This window comes from Pundamilia nyererei, unplaced genomic scaffold, assembly GCF_000239375.1.
Source record: "Pundamilia nyererei isolate P.nyererei 1_Seehausen unplaced genomic scaffold, PunNye1.0 scaffold00387, whole genome shotgun sequence".
In the NCBI taxonomy this organism is placed as follows: Eukaryota; Metazoa; Chordata; class Actinopteri; order Cichliformes; family Cichlidae; genus Pundamilia; species Pundamilia nyererei.
In genome coordinates, this window is record NW_005187788.1 from 224,988 (window position 1) to 247,144 (window position 22,157).

At 43.1% G+C, this 22,157-nt stretch overlaps 1 protein-coding gene across 1 annotated transcript in view; it reads left to right on the plus strand.

Annotated features, from left to right (window-relative positions):
* The first annotated feature begins 2,090 nt into the window (after nt 1-2,090).
* The window catches only part of taf2 (TAF2 RNA polymerase II, TATA box binding protein (TBP)-associated factor), a 35,831-nt gene continuing 15,764 nt past the window's right edge, over nt 2,091-22,157 (plus strand). The window contains exons 1-18 of the mRNA XM_005752878.1: nt 2,091-2,600; nt 2,785-2,839; nt 3,823-3,983; nt 6,780-6,898; nt 8,570-8,711; nt 8,874-9,105; nt 9,660-9,844; nt 9,966-10,079; nt 13,632-13,731; nt 14,018-14,103; nt 14,212-14,347; nt 14,448-14,602; nt 14,818-14,932; nt 15,033-15,142; nt 16,541-16,606; nt 17,430-17,556; nt 18,702-18,827; nt 21,122-21,262. Of these exons, the coding sequence (XP_005752935.1) occupies nt 2,551-2,600; nt 2,785-2,839; nt 3,823-3,983; nt 6,780-6,898; nt 8,570-8,711; nt 8,874-9,105; nt 9,660-9,844; nt 9,966-10,079; nt 13,632-13,731; nt 14,018-14,103; nt 14,212-14,347; nt 14,448-14,602; nt 14,818-14,932; nt 15,033-15,142; nt 16,541-16,606; nt 17,430-17,556; nt 18,702-18,827; nt 21,122-21,262 (2,220 nt within the window). The 5' untranslated portion in view covers nt 2,091-2,550. The remainder of the gene's footprint in view (nt 2,601-2,784; nt 2,840-3,822; nt 3,984-6,779; nt 6,899-8,569; nt 8,712-8,873; nt 9,106-9,659; nt 9,845-9,965; nt 10,080-13,631; nt 13,732-14,017; nt 14,104-14,211; nt 14,348-14,447; nt 14,603-14,817; nt 14,933-15,032; nt 15,143-16,540; nt 16,607-17,429; nt 17,557-18,701; nt 18,828-21,121; nt 21,263-22,157) is intronic.

The following is a 22,157-nucleotide window of genomic DNA, read 5'->3' on the forward strand; positions in this document are numbered from 1 at the left end:
ATGAAACTATGAAAAACTAGGTACAACTAAGACAGACTGTGAAAAACTATAATCAACTATGAACACACTGGATGTGTTCAGGGGAAGTGAAAACACATGAGGAAAACAGCTGACTGAAATGAAACATGACGTCACAGGGAAAGTCAAAGTAACACCAACGAACAAGATTGCATCAGACTCTTTCAAAATAAAACAGAAACATGGAGAAAAATAGTTATCAACAAAAAACCCCTAAAATAGACAAAACACTGGGTCGCACATCCAGTACTGTGACACATATACAGCAGTTTACCCCACAGTCAGATGCCTGCCATCTACCAGCTAACTGTGTGAAGAGGAAACATTGTATAAATGTCTCTTTTTTGTTGACACGCTCAGTGTTTAGTAGCAGTAAGCTAATCCAGTGCTAATCACAGTGAGACTGACCTCATGGACAGTCATATAAACCTACTTTCTGGTAGGTGGGATGGCAGACTCAGTCACTGCTGACAATCATTTTATCCTCATTTAACCTGTTAGATTCTTTAGAAAAGATGATCCAGTGAAATAGCCTTTGAAAAAGGATCTCTTCACATGTAAACAACAACTATTTAATACAGATTTAATAATTAAAGCCTCTCATTTAATTTAATGACTGATATCTAGAAATGATTTAATGCACAGCAGAAAGTGCATATTCAATTTCATCTCCACATTAAGATGAGTAATGCCTTGAGACATTATATCTGTGGCTAAATCAGACAAAGGTCAGAGTGCTACAAAACACAGCCACGCGATCTAGATGAAAACATTCTGCATGACTCGGTCTCTTTCTAGTCGTCCTGTGGATGTCAAGTGCACGTCAGCAGTAGATGTTCTCAGCCAGCTTTCTCATTCTTTTATTGCAGCGTGCTGATGGGGAGGATGGAGGGTGGTCTGCAATCTTTGGTGCAGGGACAAACATACAAAATCCCACCTCATCTTCAGGTCGCTGCTCTGTGTTGGCCCCTTTCAGCTCATATTTGGATGAAAGACTCAATTTAAGTGTTAGACATAGGACGTAAACTGCAACAACACAGGCAGCTATAATTAAAGCTGACATGGGCTCTATCACAAAATCAGGAGAATGTGTGCTCATCTTCCAGCACAGAGGATGCAAATATCAGTCAGTATAAACCTGTGCTAGAACACAGCCCTGTACTGTGTCTTCCCCTCAGCAACATTAAACCAGTCGAAATACCAAATGAGGATGTGGCTCGATGAAGCCATTCTCCACAAGGACTTTCCATGAAGTTCGTCTTGGATCGCCATGCGAAGGAAAATAAAACCAGCCAAGTGCAGATGAAGTGGGGGAAGATGGTCAGCACGAAGGCCAAATAAGCAAGGGGAGTGAGACGAGAAGTGATGAGTACCAGGTTCCAGATGAAGTAGATGACTGATGAGGTTATGTTCTGGTTTTCTTTGGCAGGCAGGAAGGAGCGCAGCGAGCGATGGTAGGCCGTCACAGTGAAGGTGATAGCTGAGGCCGAGCCGACCCGGCCCACGTAGACCTCGAAGGCCGGGTCCTCCGAAGGATGCAGCCGACGTTTTGGGACACAGCTACAGACATGTTGAATAAATTATTTATATAACTTAAAATGCAAATATAATTTCTACATTTTGAAAACGTATGCACACATTTGGAAACATATACAACTATTCATCTAAAAATGCAGCCAATGCACCTGCCGTTTTTTTTTTTACATTTTGTACAACCATTTAAAAATATTACTAAAACTAAAACGAGAGAACAATCAGGACTCGCAATAAGATGCCCTACAAATGATGTGTGTCTGTAAAAAACATTGTTGGTCCCGCAAAAGACAGAGGAGAACGTCACAGGGATAAACCAATGAGCTGTGCGGATCTCGTGCACTTCTTCGCAGACACGCAGTCTCCGCCCCTCACGTGACGTGAAATTTGTATTGTTTAATTAAATTAGACTTTACGGTATTTACATTATTAACGCACACACATTCATTTTAATACAAATGTTTTTTTTTTCAATCGACCGCTCGGGGGGGAAATATAATTATCATTTTTACGCGGGAGGTCAAAGGTTACTAACAAAATGGCCGAACACGCTGGAGCGGGCGTCACAATACTATGAGCTGCCGAGCAGAGAAGGGGATATTTGGATGCTTTGATGCGCGTCGAGTGGAGCATTTGTGGAGTAAACTACTTATTTTTTAATAAGGAAACAGAACAACTTATTGCTGCTCGTGGCTGATGTATATTCGTGGATGCGTCGGCGTGGTTTGCATGGAAAACAGTGCACAGCGGGCTCCGGGCGATACAAACCAAAGACTCATCGATAGCCTGACACAGTGATAGTTTAAACATTCCGACTGCTAACATATAGTGCTTTGGGAGAACTGACGAGCACCCTGTAAACGTGTACGAGTCTGGTGAATGCAGGGGGCTTTGAATTGTGAGCCTGAAGAGCAGCTCAGTGCGGCTGAGGCAAGGGAAGCATCACCGAGCGGAGTTATGGCACCTTAAAAGTTCAGCAAAGCACAGCGAGAAGCAGCGATGAACAGGAAGAAGGACAAAGGCTTCGAGAGCCCGCGACCCTTTAAATTATAAGTATCTGAGCAGAATCACTTTCTTGCTGGTTGTTGTCATGTTCTATAGTAACAGAAGCAAAGTCAAGACCGAAGTAAATAGCGCTTTAGCTTTACTTTGTACCTGGCTACGACAGAGAGGGTTTAGGTAGCTACATTCATAAATGAAACGTTAACTGTTTCGTTGTGTCACTGCTTTTACGACCCACCAGGTGGTGTGCATCAACAACATCAACTTCCAGAGGAAGTCTGTCATCGTAAGTACAGCACTTGCACACATAATGGCTCATCTGCTCACCGTTGGACAGCAGATACTCCTCAGTTAGCGATCTGCCGAGACGGCAGCGCTCCCTTGTTTTGGTTCCTCTAATCACACATTACCGGCATTTATGAAGGGTGCATTACTGCTTAAAAGAGTGTTACTTACTGTAATATACGCCTGCAGTCTCGTGCTAATATTCATCATTATTATTTCTCAGTATTAAGCAAAATTACGTGTCAATCTTAAAAGTAATTTTAGCAAGAATCGCTTTTATTAAAAAAAGAAGTGCTAAATAATGTCTAATGAAGATCTTTACCACACGGTGGTAGCATTTTCCCAGAAATGTGACTGTTTTACACGCATCATAGTCTTTTGTTTCTGAGACGACTTCTACCTAATTTAATATTTTGTTTGAAAAAGAAGCCTCTGTAACTGGATAAGAATCACAGTAACATGAATTCTGCACAGACTTGGAGCTGGCATAGATAGAGACAGCGTAGATAAACTAAACTGGTGCCCATCCTCTGTTATTTCTAAGGTTTGATCTGTCAGGACATAATAACAGAAATCATCTGAGCAATATGAAGTTTAAAATGATGTTATTACAAATTCAGAGGAGCGACAACACATGATGTATTACCTGTGTCATAAATCAAAATACAGAAGCAGGGTGTGCAAAAACGAAGTACACTTCGTGGTTCAATAGCTTGTAAACCCACCTTAGCAGCAGTAAGTGGAAATAATGGCTTTCTGTGTGACTTTATCAGCCTCACATTGTTTGAGAGGAGCTTTGGCCCACTCCTCCTCCCCCTCTGCTTCATCTCATTTCATTGAGGTTTAGTTATTAGAGTTCTTTTACCATCACTGTCGTGGTGATGGTGTTTTTTCTTCACATTCTGTTTACAAGTTCATTTTTTCATGCTTCAAATACATGTTGTTATATTTTGCTGATGTCTTCCTTGCCTCTGTATACTTCAGGGCTATGTTGAGCTCACTATCTTCCCCACCGTGGTCAACCTGAACAGGATCAAGCTAAACAGTAAACAGTGTCGCATCTACAGGGTCCGAGTAAACGATCTCGAAGCCCCGTTCCTCTACAATGACCCCACTCTGGAAGTGTGCCACCATGAGTCCAAGCAGTGAGTAGATCCACATTCTAGTTATTTTGGACCTCAGAATATGTGTTAGTCTACAAAAGCACATCTGAAAGTGTCACTGCTTTTCTTTTTAAATTTAGATTCTATGGTTATAACACATGTGGAATTATACTGGAAGCTATCTTAACCAGATGAAGGAAGTTTGTCTTTCAGTCAACAGTTATCAGAAGTTTAATAGTTAAATTGACTGTCTTAATATTGAAGCAGTCTTTTGTGTTGTACGGAGGCGGTGCAGGTGTTCTGCAAACTAGTGCAGGAACAGCCTGTCGTTACTGCAAGTAACAAACAAAATGCTGGAACTTTTTCTCTCCTGGGTCCTCCTGGGCTCTTTGTTGTGGGCAGGGTCCTTGGGTGTAAACATATTTGCTCCTTTTTTCACTTCTTTGTAAGTTCCGTCGCATTAATTCCCATAGTTTCAGAAATCTCTCACATTTGTGAGTCCTTGCTATCGCTACTATTCTTTATACTTATAAATTCAAAGCTGCAGTGAAAAATTTGTTGGAAATACCCAGGAGGAATCAATGGTGCTGAACAGGCCAATCACAATGGTTGTGGGCGGTGTCAACCCCACGTGTAATAACATTTCTAGAGAGGTGAAGGTCAGATTACCCCAAATGTTACACTGTAGGGTTTCGGAGGGGTTTGCAGTTACGGCATAGGTACGGTGTAAATTTCCCAGTGAGTCCTCGGTCAGGTAGAGACCATCAGTCAGGGAGAGAAACGGCTTCATGCTGGAACTGCTGCAAAGACACACTAAGTGAGGGAGGCTGATAAGAAGAAGAGAGCTGCTTGGATCAAAAATAGAGAGGGAAAAACCAGGCTGTGTTTGGATTCAGCTGTCGTGTTTGTGAGAAACCGTGAAGGGCTGATGGGAGCATCGGCGGTTTTAGCCAGAGCCAAAGGAAAGTCCGCACTAGTGTAATGAAATGATTTTTAAAAATTTCAATTTTCAATTTCAATTTTATTTCTATAGCACATTTAAAAGTCACAGGTACAACAAAGTGCTTCACAGACGAGCCATACTTGCAGATTTACAACAAAAGAGAACAGTCAACAACAAAAAATACAGTTATAGAATGGTAATATTACAACAAGCACGAACCGGGAGGAAATTATACTAAGTGGTTTGAAAGGCGAGCTTAAACAAATGAGTTTTTAACCGTGATTTGAAAGATTGAGTAGTTTCCGACGCACGGACATCAACCGGCAAGCTGTTCCACAGTTTTGGTGCAGCAAAAGCAAAGGCACGATCCCCTTTCGTCTTTAGTCGAGACATTGGTTGCATTAGGAGCCCCTGATTAGAGGATCTGAGTGCCCTTGTGGGGATATATAAATTAAGAAGGTCAATCAGATAGCTAGGTGCCAGGTTATTTAAAATTTTAAAAGTGTATAGAAGGATTTTAAAAACAATACGGTATTTGACAGGAAGCCAATGCAGGTTAGCTAGAATAGGAGTGATATGGTCCTGTCTTCTAGTGCCGCTTAAAAGGCGTGCAGTGGCATTCTGGACTAATTGTAGGCGTTGGATGAGGGAGAGTTGCAGGCCTAGGTAAAGAGAATTACAATAGTCCAGCCTAGAGGTTATAAAAGCATGAATGAGCCTTTCAAGGTCCTTGTGTTGTAGGTAAGGCATTGCCTTCGAAATTTGGCGTAGTTGGAAGAAGCTGGTTTTTACTACTGCAGCCACTTGCTTATCTAATTTGAGGGAACTGTCCAAAATCTGTTTTGTTAATCGAGGTTTCATTTCTCCTGCATAATATGGACTCATTTTTATCAAATGGTGACTCAAAGAAGGTAAGACAGACTCATTGTCTTTACTGTGCACCCCTGTTTACCCCAAAAACCATCTGTGAGCCTGGAAAAACCCTGCTGTAAGCACTGTTTGACCAAGAAACAGAGTGATGGAGTGCCGCATTACATGACCTGGTCTCCAAAAGCTACAGACATAAACTCAAGCGAGATGGTTAGGGACTGCAGCCAACAAGTGTTCAACATGTGTGGCAGCTGCTTCAAGACTGCTGGAGCAGTTTCAAGAGTAAAGAGTGCAAAGCTGTTATTGAAGCAGAATTAAGCAGCTTTAAGAAATTCTAATGTTGCATATTTGGCGTTATTTACACTCTGATCTTTGCATCATAAATCCCTGTTATTCGTAACGTTGAGGTTTTTCTACACTGTGGAAAATAGTCAAAAGAAATTTAGGCTCATTTATAAGACTAGAGAGGGAGTCCCAACAGTTGGACAGGCCGCATGAACTAGCAGTTGGCAACAGTAGGGAGGAAAAACCCCCTTTGAATTAGAAAAGAAGCTCAGCGAGGGAAGGCTGGCATGTCGGGGCCCTTTATTGCTCGTGGTTGCATTTGAAGCCAAATAAACTTAGTGGAGCGATGAACTGCTGTGATTGGTCGTGTGTTTAATTGACTGAATTAGCTTAAACTAGCAGAGCTGTCTGATCATTTGAACTGTTTGGAAAATATTTGGTTGTGACTACAAGAATGAGAAGAAGTTATATCAATAAGATTTTATTGATTAACCTTTATTTAACCAGGAAGATCCCATTGATAGGCAGCAGCAAGTGTGTCACAGTTACAGATTGACTCAGTTAAACACGGGCAGCAACAACACACATGCAAAAATAATAGATCTGAGAACACAGATTTATTTATGTCATTTACTTATCTTGTCACATTAAGATTTGTGTCCATCGGAGTGGGTGGCTGTGATTATCATCAACTGCATACTTAAAGAACAGCAATGAATGCTTACTGCGTGTCCACACAGGAGGAACCTCAACTATTTCTCCAGCGCCTACACTGCCGCAGTGAGTGCCGTGGACCCGGACGCAGGGCACGGCGAGCTGGTCATCAAAGTACCCTCTGAGCTCTGGAAACAAGGAGATGGTAATGGAGTCGTCTGTCAAGTGTTTTTGTGTAGCACCTTTCATGCAGATTAGTGCTTTTACTTTGATATCGATGAAGCCGATAATAAGAACAAATGTAAACAAAACACAACTGAAACTAAAAGCACAGCAAACATTCGAATAAAATAAACATATTTATCTAATTGAGATAAAGTGCAATAAAATGTGCAAGTAAACTGAAAGAAGAATTAGAATTAAATTAAAAAAACACAATAAACTCCAAACCTGTTAGTAAACTAAAAGCATGCAAAGTAAAACTATGAAATGCAGTAAAATAAAGAAGCACTGTAACAGCTGAATAGAACTGCAGCATTGTCTCCCAAAGCCTGGTTAAAGAGGCAGGCGTTAAGTTCCAGGTTCAATAGTTCAACACTTCAGCTGCTCCCCGGCTCACTGTTACAGCCGCTCTGATCATTTAAGCTAAATAGTGCCCACACAGGTTTTCGTTTTATACCTGGACCAACTAGCAGATGCATGTCAGGTGAGCTGAGGGGCTGTAATGGCTATATACACTGTAAAGACTCGAGCAGCTGTTCGGCTGTTCCAAAAATCTGCCAATCAGATGGCGGCAACTCAACCCAACTGCACGTGGGCATGTAGACATGATCAAGACAACCTGCTGAAATCAAGCAAGAGAATGTGGAGGAACGGTGCTTTCAGTGACTTTGAACATAGCGTGGGCGCTCGGTCTGAGCTTTTCAGACGACGTCAGAGGAGAACGCACAGACTGCTTTGAACAGGAAGACGACAGCTGCTCAGATAATTACTCATTACAGCAGGAGGGCACCTGCAAACACACCCTATCAAAGTTTAACATAGATGCACTACAGCTGCAGAAGACCGAGAGGCTGCACTCCTGTCAGCTGGGGCTGCACAATACAATAAAGATCGCATTCCCTCTGTGACATTATGTAGGGTCAAAGTTTGGTATAAACACACTACCTGAGTGTTGGTGCTGACCAACTGCTTATGGTTAGTGTAGCCATCTTCTGATGGCTGCTTCCAGCAGGTTTACACACCGTCGAACTCCAGTCATGATGAGTTCACTGCACAAAGAGGGTCCAACCTAATATTAGCATGTTGTGCCAAAAAAATAGACCATACAAACAACTGAAGGCTGCCTGAATATGGATGTGAACGTGAGTTTCTCCGTGTCATTCAGAGACAGAAACGCTCAAGAACGGAGAGGAGAAGTGTTAAAACGTTTGGAGGTCAAACTGGGTCTCCTGTGTTGTGGCTCAGAGTGAGCTCACCAGGTTGAATTTAACAGAAAAGTTAACATTTGCTCCTACTTCTTCTGAAATTTGTCTTAGCGTCAGTGTAACTATAAAAAGAAATACCAATTCATGATGACATCTCTGAGGGGCAACACTAAAGGTTTGTGGCTAGCTTAGAGACGTGTTGACACGTATGGCTAAAGTTATTGTTTTCAACAAATAATAAGCAGAAAAATAAAAGATTTGCCCGTTTAAGGCCAGCATAATCTTTACCATCTCTTTAAATTTTTTTCAAATGACATTTTATTTTGAAAAGCCATCACCTGGTTACTTGTCTGTTGATTGTATCCAGTTCACTAAAATACGGTTTTTGCCTTTTGTTGAATGAACATAAATAAAAATGGGTGTTTTTATGTTTTGTTTTGTGTATCCAGATCTGAAAGTGTTGAAGGTGTACATAGAGTTTTCTCTGGACCAGCCCAAAGGCGGCCTCCACTTTGTTGTTCCTGATGTGGAGGGGAGCATGGCGGAGAGAGGAGCCCATGTGTTCTCCTTTGGGTACCAGAACTCCACAAGGTCTGCAAACAAACAATCTTCTCGTCCGTAGTAGATGAATAAATAAAAACTGCATTCCTTGGCTCCATATTGACAGATACAATATGTAGAAGTGACTTTTTGTTTTGGATGTTCCAGCTTTGGAAGTTGTGATGGAAAAATGAAAATCTTCTCCTGTCACAGATTCTGGTTCCCTTGCGTGGACTCTTACTCAGAGCTGTGCACATGGAAGCTGGAGTTCACTGTGGATGCATCTATGGTGGCTGTATCATGTGGGGATCTGGTGGAGACCATTTACACTCATGACATGAGAAAAAAGACTTTCCATTACGTCCTTCCCATCCCAACAGCAGCTCCCAACATCTCCCTGGCTGTGGGCCCCTTTGAAATCCTTGTGGACCCCTACATGCACGAGGTGGGTCCTCGTTCTCTGTTCTTTCTGCGTGGAGTTTAAATAAATGTTGCAGTTATTTCCTCCTGCAGGTATTTATACAAACTGACATCAAACATGTTCATAGTTGCAGGAAAGGATCCTTACCACAAATACACAAACTGCTCTGGAACAGATAAATCAGGCTACCACTTTAATTGGACTCACTGACCCCAAACCAGTAAAAAATGTACTGGGCTGTGGTTAAAAGTCATGTCCATGAAGTGTTTGTGTAAACTTTACCCTCAGCTGTACAGCTTTTAGATCACCTGGCTTGGAATAAGTTCTGCAACGACAGATGCAGAATGCAGTCGTCGAATAATCCAGACAGATGAGATTAGTCCAGCTTTTTATATCATTTTTATCCTAAAATGCCTTTAAAGTGGTTTAAATGGAGCTTTGTCCTGTAGTGTTTTTTGATGGCCACTTACTTAAGTGTCTTTTGAAGGTAAACGGTGTAAATAAAGAAGAATACATCGGCTCTGGTCACATAATCTTTGAAATACCACTGAAGCGCGCACGTCTTTGTTTCCTGTCAGGTGACACATTTCTGCCTGCCGCAGCTGCTCCCTCTTCTCAAACACTCAATGTCGTACCTGCACGAGATTTTTGAGTTCTACGAGGAAATCCTGACGTGCCGCTATCCTTACTCCTGTTTCAAAACTGTGTTTGTGGATGAGGCCTACGTTCAAGTATCCTCCTATGCTTCTATGAGCATCTTCAGGTAGGTCGTGATATCAGAGTTCACTGGTCCTTTTTGGCAGGATTGATAGAAGAAATCAGCAAATGTAAAACACAAATAGATTGCTGTTGAAGACGTTATTCAACTGCTGCCTCTGTTTCAGTACCAACCTGCTCCACAGCGCTATGATCATTGACCAGACTCCCCAGACTCGCCGCTGTCTGGCTCAGGCGTTGGCTCAGCAGTTCTTCGGCTGTTTTATTTCCAGGATGTCCTGGTGAGTGTTAACATGGGATGGTGAAGTAAAGCCAAAATCTGAGACACAAGTTCTAGTCTCCAAAGTCTAAGACTTAGAAAGAGGATGAGGAGTCCTGTCGTTCGGTAGTAGAGCTCCTGCTTCTCCACATCAAAGGAGCCAGTTAAGGTGGATCCCTCCTGTGTGAGTTGCTCTGGGCATGTGCTGCGGGGAGGAGGTTACAGGGTAGACCCAGGACACGCTGGTGAGACCTGATTGTCCTGGGAGAACTTCAGATGAGCTGGAGGAGGTGGCTGGGCTTGTCATGATCTGTAAGACAATGTTGACTCTGTCACAATGCACCACGCTTTTCCGTCTTAATTGATACATTTGTTTCTTTTTACTACCACGTAACCATCGTTTGCAGCAACATGTTTTCACATCATGTTTTACATCAGTTTAGGTGCTTTTTTTTCTTTCTTCGTGGAAGGTGTCACAGATTTAGACAGCAAGTACGATGATTAATATGATTAATGGTTCAGATACCTTTGTTTACACAATTAAACAGTACTCAAATGCTTCTTGATAATTGTGTGTGTTAGTGTTAGACTAGTCAGTCAAATTTCTCCCCTCATATTGTCGACCAAGAAATTAGTCTCCAAAAACATCCGTCAGCCTAATATCTGATATAGATAAGAACCTTCAGCAGCGTGAGATGTTTCTATAAAATGCATAGCTTGTGTAACACCATTGAGTCTGTTCCCTTTAGGTTGTTGTTTGTAGTTATACGTGTAGTTTGCTCTGCACAACACAGTCATTTCTAACCTCCTCACAACTACGGCCCACTTTAATGTGACCGACTCTTATTGTTCCCATCGTCCAGCAAGCAGTGTCCACAACAAAGAAACAACATGTGCACGTAAATGTTCAGGTGACATCACACTGTGACATCATATTAAATCCCTTTTTCCTGTGAAACAGAGGCCTGTGCAGGATTTGGAACATTTAAGTGGTGAATGGCCTGCATTTGTATATCGCTTTACTCAGTCCCTGTGGACCCCAAAGCGCTTCCCATATGGAAAAGAAATAGTACATAGTTCATGAGTAATACATGATTTACTCATGAAAGTGGACACTTTCTCATTACTTTCATATATTTTTTTAGTAAGTATACAAAACATACAAGTTTCATTGTATAATTTTTCAAGGGATCTTATATCTGTTTTCACTCTTGTATGCTTTTCATACAAGTTTCATACAAGACAGATAAAAACTTTATAAGATTTATTTATATCTTTTCCATATGGGTTCACACTACATTCACTCATTCACACATTCACACACTGGTGATGGCAGCTACATTGTAGCCACAGCCACCCTGGGGCGCACTGACAGAGGCGAGGCTGCCGGACACTGGCGCCACCGGGCCCTCTGACCACCACCAGTAGGCAACGGGTCTCGAACCGGCAATCTTCTGATTACAAGACGAACTGCCAACTCTAAAACCACGACCGCCCCATTTAATGTGGCGTTCTTGTATTTAGAAGGTGTAATGTTCATATATGCTGACCAATGAGTTCTCCAGAAAACAGTCAATCTGTAGGCTAGCAGTAAAAAGATCTATAGTTATTGAGAACGTCTACAATTCAAGCAGTTGTATATTTGTGTAAATGTTTATGTACCGAGATAATCTGCGAACAACAAACCAAGACTAGCTGTCGACGTTTTCCTTACGGTTAGTATTGGTCAATGGCTTTAAACACCTCCTCTTTTATCTGAACATAGTTTTGGTTTCCCAAAAGCTAACTTGGAAAATATTGATGTGGAAAACCTTTACTTGGCCTGACTGGTGATGCTAGAATAAGCAGATCCAGGTAATGAAAAGGTATCCTGAATATGTGGAGCTGGCTTTTGGACGCTGCAAGAAAAGGCACTGAGAAGATGCACTACAAGTTCAGCTACAAACAGGCTGCGATTGGGCTCAAAGGCCAGAGAGTTGTGTAATGGAAAAGAAGCGTCAGTGTTGTTTGGAAGCGCTCTCACACAAACCGCTATGAACAGATCTCAGCAGTGCTTCCCTCGGCTCTCTGGGCTTTTAGAAACGTGTGGTAACAGTTAGTCCTCAGACCTCTTCTCGTAAGGCTGCCTGCTGATGAGAGATTTACAGCAGAACAAGGCTGTTCTGTCAGTACCAAGAGTCAGAAGTTGGGCCGGTCCTGGCCTGAACAACTGTATCCTCCAGCATGATGGATCGCTGCGCCGCTCGGCAGCTCTGCCAGTGCGGTCAGTGTCCGTGAGAGACTGAGGGATTCTGAGGGGCTTGATTATGTTAAGAGGCCCGTCAGAAAGGCCTCAACAGTCTCAGGTTGTCAGTCTTGTGCTGTGTCTACCCCTGTGTGTCCCTCCTTTACCCTACAGGCCATCTTCCATTCACCGTCCATACTTTGCCTTCTCCTCACTGACCTCCAAACACACATCAGATGTGGGGCCTTGATCTGCTTATGTTGTTGGGCTAGCTGGCTGCTGTTGTGTAAGGAAAAACCTCACAAAAAGTCAGATCTCTTTGATTTTAACAAAGCATGGCGGCCTGCTAGCAATTAATCAGAGCAGGGGGTTAACTGAGGGCTGTAATTGAGAACAGGCTAAGCTAAGCAGCCCATCAGACATACAAGGCACATGAAAGGTATTGGTTAAACTGGTTATGCATTTTGGAAAAACACGACCTTTTCTGATGTGCCGCTGCTCCGTGTGTGCACCGGATGATCCTCCTTAGACTTCCTGAGACATGAAACTGCCTGTTGTGCTGTTTTTGGGACTCCTCTTGAAGAAAGGTGTCTTACAGCTATGAGGATGAAAAGAAGGTAATCCAAACTTAGGACTTAATTATCGCCCTGAGCATGACCCAACTTAAAAAGAAAATACTTAAGAAAACACACAGTGTACTGTTGACTCCAGGACATACAGCGATGAAGTCATCTGTGCCGTGTGTGCCAGGCTGGACTTAGCTCAGTGTCAAGCAGGGAAACCACCGAGGCTGAATAAGTGTATTGTGTCTCTCTTTCTTTTTTAACAAGCTAATAAATCCAAGCTGATAAATTAATGAGAGCAGTGTGTGGGGCCAGGTTCCATCCTTGAAGTGCCCTGATTGTAAAAGTTACTATTAAAATGTGAAGAAGCAACAAGTGTGGTCTTAAATGATTTATCATGCTTGGGCATGATGAAAGAGCGCATATCAGTGAGGGAGGAAGGATGGAAGAAGAGCCCTCACCCCCACAGGTCACAGCAGATGGCCGCCCCTCTCCCAGCCTGGTTAAAGGGAGTTTTTCCTTCCCACTTTGCCAAGTACTTGCTCACAGGGGGTCGTATGATTGCTGGGATTTTCTCTGTATTACTGTAAGGTCTGTGTCTTACAATACAAAGCGCTTTGAGGTGGCTGCAGCTGCAGTGGTCAAACTGAATTGAATTGTCACTAATATCGTTGCTGTATCTAAATGCTGGAATTTCACTATGATTCATTCACAGTAACGTTGGAAGAAAGTTGGGATGTTTTGTGAGCTTAGAGCGAAGCAGCCTGAGATGTTCTCTGTTCTGCAGGGCTGACGAGTGGGTGCTGAAAGGAATCTCAGGGTACATCTACGGTCTCTACCTGAAGAAGACCTTTGGAGTCAATGAGTATCGGCACTGGATCAAAGAGGTGAGCGCTTCATAAATCTTCCCCTGTAAAAGCTGCTTCCTCATCAGTTAATACAATTAAAGCTTCAGTCACATACTGAGTGTTTGATTTAACTGTGGTGCTGTACAGATACAAAACTGTAGAAATGTGCCTTACTATATCTAGAAAGTTTGAAAACAATTTTAAACTTTGGTGGAACCTGATGGAACGTCAAACATGCGCAGATCGAATAATGTTGGTGTTGATAATAAATCTCATTATCATCTCTTTCTGATACAGAAAACATACCTTTTGTTTTTGCCCACAGGAGCTGGACAAGATTGTGGAGTATGAGCTGAAAATGGGAGGAGTCTTGTTGCACCCCACCTTCAGTGGAGGGAAAGAGAAAGACAAGTAAGATATTAGATTCTAAGAAGTGTAAGCAGTGTCGTGTTTAGTCATAATACTCCGAGTATAAATCCCAGATCATTTGTTGGATTTTGAACTTTCTTCTCTTCTTAGTCCAACTCCCCACCTTCACTTCTCCATTAAACACCCCCACACACTGTCTTGGGAGTATTACAAGATGTTCCAGTGTAAGGCACACCTGGTGATGAGGCTGATAGAAAACAGGATCAGCATGGAGTTCATGTTGCAGGTCAGCTGGGTCCTTTTGTGTGTGTGTCAGTATTTTCAGTTGGGCTTCATATTCAAACATGCTCTCTCTTTTAGCTCATTAACCTTTTGTTATTGTTTAGGTTTTCAACAAGCTCCTGAGTCTGGCCAGTACAGCCTCGTCTCAGAAGTACCAGAGTCACATGTGGAGCCAGATGCTTCTGTCCACTCATGCCTTCCTCAAATCCATCTCCAACGTCTCTGGCAAAGACATAGGCCCCCTCATCAAACAGTGGGTGTATCCTTTATCGCAATCAGATCTGTGTTTGCAGACGGAGGCAGGGATGGTGGAGGTTGCAGTGTTGGAAACAGTAAATAAGAAAGAAAATAAGCAAATATGAAAGGCAGCATCATGTGAAACTGATTACAGTCAAATAAAAACAAATATTGAGTCTTTATCCACTGGGTCCCACACCTCCTTGGAGGGCTTTAGTCTTAACCATTCATATGCAGAGATCAGAGCAGTGTGGTGAAATTCTTCGGCAGTTTTGCCTTCAACAGAAAGAGGAACGTGCTGGAGCTGGAGATCCGTCAGGACTACACATCATCTGGAACTCAGAAATATGTGGTGAGTCTTACAGCCCTGTGCCTTGTCACTCTGTCAGGACCCAAGCAGGCTTAAATTGTCAGACTTTTTTTGCTACGTTCTTTGCTCTGTTTCCTTGCAGGGTCCAATCAAGGTGACCGTACAAGAGCTGGACGGCTCCTTCAACCACATGCTGCAGATAGAAGAGAACAGCCTGAAACACGACATTCCCTGCCACTCAAAGAGCAGAAGGTGCCGGACGCTGCGTCACTCTCCTCTGCCGGGCTTGTGTATTACAATGGACACTTACATTATTGCTGTGATAGCGCCTGAAAATCATGCATTGCTAACACTGAGATGTGCTACAGTGCATCCAGAAAGTATTGCCAGTGCTTGATGCTACAAGCTTGGCACATGTTTCTCCTATTTTCTTTGCAAACCCTCCATCAGGTTTGATGGTGTACAGCCATTTTCAAATCTTTTGAGAAATGTGTAATCGATTTCAAGTCTGGACTCTGGTTGGGTGCCCCTCCTTGGTCATCTTGACTCAGTGTTTAGGGTAATTGTCCTTTTAGAACAGGGGTGGGCAACTCCAGTCCTCGAGGGCCGGTGTCCTGCAGGTTTTAGATACCTGGGTCAACACACCTGAATCAAATGATGAGTTCATTCCCAGGCCTCTGGAGAACTTCAACACATGTTGAGGAGGTCATTCAGCCCTTTGAATCAGCTGTGTTGGATCAAGGACACGTCTAAAACCTGCAGGACACCGGCCCTCGAGGCCTGGAGTTATAAGATGAACCTTCACCCCAGTCTGAGAAGCAGAGCTCTCTGAAGGTTAATGATGTCTCCGTACATCACTGCATTCAGCTTTACCTCGACCCTGACTAGTTTCCCAGTTCCTGCTGCCAAGAAGCATCGCCACAACGTGATGCTGGCACCACTGTAGGATCGTGATGAGCAAAGCCTGGTTTTGCTCGACATGACGCTCGACATTCAGGCTGAAGAATTTAATCTTTGTTTCATCAGACCAGAGAATTTTGTTTCTCGCGGTCTGAGAGTCCTTCGGGACTTTACTAAGGAGTGCCGTCTGTTTGGCCGCTCTGCCACATATGTCTGATTGGATAGTTAAATATTCAATGCTGCAGAAATGTTTCTGTGCCTTCTGTGGATTTCATGGCTTGCTTTGCGCTGTGTGCCTTTCCAAACCATGCTCAGCTGAATTTACCACAGTTGGGCTCCAGTCAGGTTGTAGAAGCTCTTGATCAGTAGAAACAGGACGCACCTGAGCTCAGTTTTGAGTGTCACTGGAAAGGCTGTAAAATCTTATTTGTGTTCAATTTTTGTTGTTTTATTTTTAATACATTTGCAAGAATTTAAACAAACTTTATTCACTTTGTAGACTTTTGAGGTCAAATTAATTGAATCCATTTGGAATAACATGACAGCAGGTGGAACAAGTGAAGCGTGTGGATACTTTTCAGATGCACCATTTGATGTAACTTAGAAGAAGGTTGTGGCTTCACTGTTTCCTCCTAATATATACGAATGTTTCCAGTCTTTGTTCTGATTCCTTGTTTCTCTCCTCAGCGAGAGCGTCTGTCATATCAGGCTGGGAGTGTTTGGTGTCACTGATGTGATTTCTGTTTGCAGAAACAAGAAAAAGAAGATCCCTCTGATGAATGGAGAGGAAGTTGACATGGATTTATCTGCAATGGAGTAAGACATTACTGCTGTGATGCATTGCTGCTATGTGACTAAGGCTGCGTTCACTCTGCAGGTCTTGATGCTCAATTCAGATTTTTGGATCAAATCTGATGTTTTTGTCTGCTCGTTCACACTACAAATAAAATGCCACAGCAAACGCGCTCTAGTGTGAACGCTCAAAGCGCCGCATGCACAAAAGAAGACGTCAAAAAAAACCCCCCCGGTTAAAACCAAAACAAAAAGAAGGGGGAACGAAGGCCCTAAAAAAAAAAACTTGGAACTTAACGTTCCCAAACTTTGCTTTAAGTTATTCTGTTATTGACATAATAATGTAAATAACCTAATAATGATCCTTACTGCTGTTTTAGAGGAGCGCTGCTTCAAAGGATAGTTCCTGTCAGAATCTGCAGATTATACAGGACAAAGAAAATGTTCACGTTGTCGTCCCAGCAGTTTCACTGGATGGACAGGAAGCGTTCGCGATGTCTTCTCCGGCGCTGATAATTGGCGTCTGTCTTGTGTCAGTGACGTAAAAGACGGATTTAATACGACCTGACCATCAAACAGCAGTCGCTTTCTGAAACATCAGATATGTGTCGGATTCAGCACCACATACGGAAGTGACCCAGATCAGATTTGAAAATATGGGATTTGTGCCGTTCACACTGTCACACCATGATGGGATAGATGGTCGCAGAGGGTCAAAAAAGTCGGATTTGATGCGCTTTCGCCTGCAGTGTGAACGCAGCCTTAGAGTATTGTCTTGCCAAGTTAATGCATACATCTGTCTAACATATACGGTGCACGGTGTCCGTGCCTGTTCATTCCTCTGCAGTGCTGACTCTCCCCTCCTGTGGATCCGAATCGACCCGGACATGTCCATCCTGAGGAAGGTGGAGTTTGAGCAGGCTGACTTCATGTGGCAGTATCAGCTGCGCTATGAGAGGGATGTTGTTGCACAGGTGGGCTAACAGTAAGCATGCAGGGCTCCACACCGGCCTTAAAGAGCAGTCCCCTGTGTGATAGATGAGCCTGTAGTTCTAATGAGTTGTCATTTCCACAATGATTTGATAAAGGAATCCCTTTATTTGCTAAAATCACAGCTCACTAATGTTCCTTGTCTTCATTCTGCTGCACAGTGATGCACATGTGCAGCTTTTTCCACTTCCACTATGACACCAGTGCATCGGAACATTATTGTATCACTGTGTCTAACAGGTAGCGAGTGCCCAGTGTTTAAGCATTCAGACTGTATCCATCAGTCTAAGGAAGAGACTGTGAGTAATTCTGTATATGTAACGTCAGACAAGACTTAAACATATTAAATGGTGTCAATGGGACCAGGATGCATCAGATTTAAAGAAAAAGTGTTTATTTGTCACAACGTTTGCTTGCACTCGTGTCCGTGTGTCGGAGAGAGTCTTCACTGCTCTGCTGTTATTTACAGCCACACTGCTTTCACTGTGAGTGCACCTCCTCACACACATGCGCTGCCTCTGCGGGCAGATGAAATGAAAAACAACAATCAGATTCCTGATATTTTTCCTCCATGGTGATGGTCACATGGTCAAGTTCTCCAGTTCCTGTAGCATCAAGGCACCGTCCAGTCCTGACGGTTGGCGTGCTGTTTGCTCAGTAATTAATCTTCTCTCCATGCAACAGAGCTCAGCCTTTCTGGTTTTTGTTTCATGCAGAAAGTCATTTGCATGTTGCTTTGTGGTAAAGAATGAGGCCTCTGATCCTTGCTTGCTGTCACGCGTCCTCTAGTCTGTAATGATGGTTTTGTTCCTGACTTCTCTGCCTGTGAATCCAACTCTGGCATAAATCACAACCGTCCCTGTGGAGAAATCTTTTTTGAGGCCACAGCCAGGATGCGGGTTGCAGGTGTCTTTTAGGAACTTGAAGTGTTTGGACAATCTTTCATTTAAATGTCGGTTTTATGGTTTAATTAAATGTGTTTTTGCCATGTGTTCTGCTTAGTTATGCAGCTACAAAAACGGCAACGTTAGCAAAGTTAAAGTTACTGTTCGTACTACTGCAAGTTTTTAGTAAATGTTCATCTTTTTCTTGGGTGTAAAGTCTGATTGAACAATGATCTCTCTGTTAGGAGGAGGCCATCTCAGCACTTGAAAAATTCCCAACTCCTGCCTCCAGGCTGGCTCTGACTGACATCCTCGAGCAGGAACAGTGTTTCTACAAAGTTCGCATGCAAGCGTGCTTCTGTTTGGCTAAGGTACGTGTCACTGTGTTGGTGTGTGATTCAGTAACAGCACAATGAAAAGGTTTTGAAGGCTTCAGCTTCTTCCACAATCTGTTGAATACAATGTGTAAGCCACAACCATAGAGATGATGGCACTCCCAAACATCCATCCGTCTGTTAATTAGTCTTCCCTCATCTGTCAGCATCCACCTGAGCTCCACTGTCCAGTGAGATTAACCCTCGGATGGTCATAGTCAAAAAAGGGTCCCTTTTTTGACTATGACCATCCGAGGGTTAAGTTAGCGCTGTTTGGTCCTGTCAGCGGCTCTGAGCAACGAGGTGCGCCCTTCTTACACCGTCTAAAATCAGATGGATGTGGGATCAGGCACGGCCACATTTTCTAACCCTTCGTGTTCGTGTGTTTGTGATTTCACCTGGAGTTTAAATCGTCAAAGTAACTTCAAACAGAACCACCTTAATAACTCCAGTTACAGAGTTGCTGATGTGCGGCGTTGGTTTTTTAATCTCACAACAAGTTGTGGATTCCTCATTTACGCTAAGGCCGAGTCTGCGAGCGCTGGGACACACGTGCTGTCAGCAGGGAGCGTCAAAGCGCCCTCTGGTGGACAAACCCTCCAGCATCAACACAACATGGTTGAATGGTGTTTCTCCTGACTCTTTATTATTTATCAGCCATCATAAATGCCAATATCGATGTTACCAAATGGCTAATGTGGGCTTACATATCAGTTTAGACTCCTTGAATCTGTTAGAGGTTACTATAAAGCTAGCTACGTCACCTCTTCACAACACTACAGAAGAGATGGGACACAAAGCAGTCACAGATTTATTCCTCTTGCCGCAGACTTAGTGAGAGGCCTGCTAAACCCAGCACAAGGAAGGAGCCAGGTTACACAACTACAGACTGAGGCAACACTAATGTATGCAACACTATGTGCCAGCAGTCATGACATCACTTTTGGTGGTCATCGGCATCAGCCAGAATAACAACGGCAAGCATAATTTGCCCATAATGTTGTTAATATGGCAAAGCGATGTGGTCATGCTGAGTTCGGCTCCACATGTCACTGTTTGAAATGGCTCATGCTAGCAGCAGACAGAAACTGGAGGGTGGTATTCTGGGAGTAGTATAAAAGAAAAGAATAAAGTTTTGGGCGGACTGAAGGAACGAACAGTTTCAGCCTACAGCTTCACAGTGTGACTCTGCTTTTCTTTTTAATCAAAGATGACAAAAACAGGGCCTTTCCTCTGTTTCTTCTGCATTTACGTCAGTGGTCACTTAGTATATTAGTACTAAAAAAATGTAACTGATTGTAACTATTACAAAAGAGCTGCAGCAGCAGTACAGGCCATCGCTTCCAAGCCAGCGAGGCCACCCACCACTTTAAATGTTGCTGCACTTCAGCTCAGTTGACTGAATAATTCTGTGGCTCCAGGAAATTCTCTGTTCTCTGGATTTGGTCTGTTCTAACTTTCACCCCACTGGATTTCCATCCTTCAGGTTCCACCTGAACCAATATTTTCACAGCATGAGTGGAGGATGAAATGGCAGCACTTCACTTCTTTCACTAGCTCGCTGCGTTTGGCCACAGTGCCCCCAGCAGACTCTGTGATAATGGCTTTTGGTATACACAAAGCTCACGCACACTCAGGCATCCACACTCACACTGACCACAGACTGCAGTATGGCAGGCTTTACATTCCTCTCTGGACTTGGCTGCATTGCGATCAGTCGGGATCAGTTGTGTGTTGTTGGTAGAAAATGTGGGAAGCGCGCTTCGAACACAGTGATACAGTCCATGAATGCATCCCCACATCCGACAGCCCACCTCCCCCTTATCCAGCTAACCAAAAGACAACATCCTGCATGAGTGACCCTTGCCCTCATTTTACCACATTAACATAAATTCCCCAATATCCTGTTGGAGCGTATAGACCAGTGGGGCCGCTGTTCATACCTGTGGAAACCACACGAGCTGTCCGTGTGTGCATTTGCTGTTGACTTTGTAGCTCAGCTCTCACCACACGAAGTGCAACAGACAGACAAAGCATTGTTATACAAGCGAGAACATTCTTCACTTGTCATTCGTGTTTCTCAAATTCCTGCTGTAGCTATTATACTTCGCCGTACATTCTTCATTCCCTGCACTCTGCTGGAATCTGAAATGTTTCGCTTTTCTCTTTGTTGTTTTACTGTGACGGCAGCAGACAGAGGGGAGCTGATGGATGCAGTTCTGCACAATCAGGCGTTTAAAAGTGTAATAAAGTAACTTGTGGTTTGTTTTGTTACGCTGTGACTCTTACAGATAGCCAACGCCATGGTGAGCACATGGCAGGGTCCACCAGCTATGAAGTCCCTGTTCACCAGAATGTTCTGCTGCAAGAGCTGCCCAAACATCGTCAAGACCAACAACTTCATCAACTTCCAGAGCTACTTCCTCCAAAAGGTACAGCCAAGAAGCAGAGCTAAACGGTCCGATTAAAAAGCTTGAAGCTTATTCTTACGATAAGTGCTGTCACATCATGAGGTTTTAATCGTTAACACATAAATAGCTGCTCTGAACAAATAGTCTTTATCTCGAGCACAGCGTTAGTGACTTGCAGACTATGAATTCACAGTCAGCTGTGTAAAAGAGTGTCAGCTAACTGGCAAATCTAATGTAGGCATCCTGTTGAATCCACTTTAGCCTTCTCACATTTGCTTTCATCTGTAAGCTGCTTTGTAACCCACCTCAACCCCAGCTTCACACGAGTACGGGTAAGCCGGTGTGCCAAAATCAGAGCCACACCACCAAATACGAATGACTGCAGGTGGAAGAAACAGCCTTCTTTGGATTTTAGTGGTCATGTGGTCAGTCGTAATGACTTAATTAGATACTTTGTGAAGAATAAAATAAGAAGAAGAAGATAAATGTATTGCATTGAAGATGAAAACATGAATATGTTCTCTATCCTGTAGACTTTGTAAATAAAACATGCACAGGGCCGATATAAATAACTCAAATATGTTAAGAGTATCAGTAAAACTACAGAGAAATTCTAGTGGTGGGTATTAACAATAAACACTGGATATGGCAAAAGCAACAAGCACAGCCAGGTGACAGAGTGGCAGTTACGAGATACTCTGTGTGTGGCACAAATTCTCCAGATGTGACTGCAGCCAGATACGTAAAAAGACTGGCTTGTGTTTTAGAAATGGCACTCGTGCTCATAGGTAAAACAACCAGAGTGAAGCTCTTTATAAGAATAAATATTATTATAATAACACATTAAAGGGTTCTTATCATGTACATGTGGCCAAATGCACTAAATGAATGTTTTTGTTCAAAGCAAATAATGGTG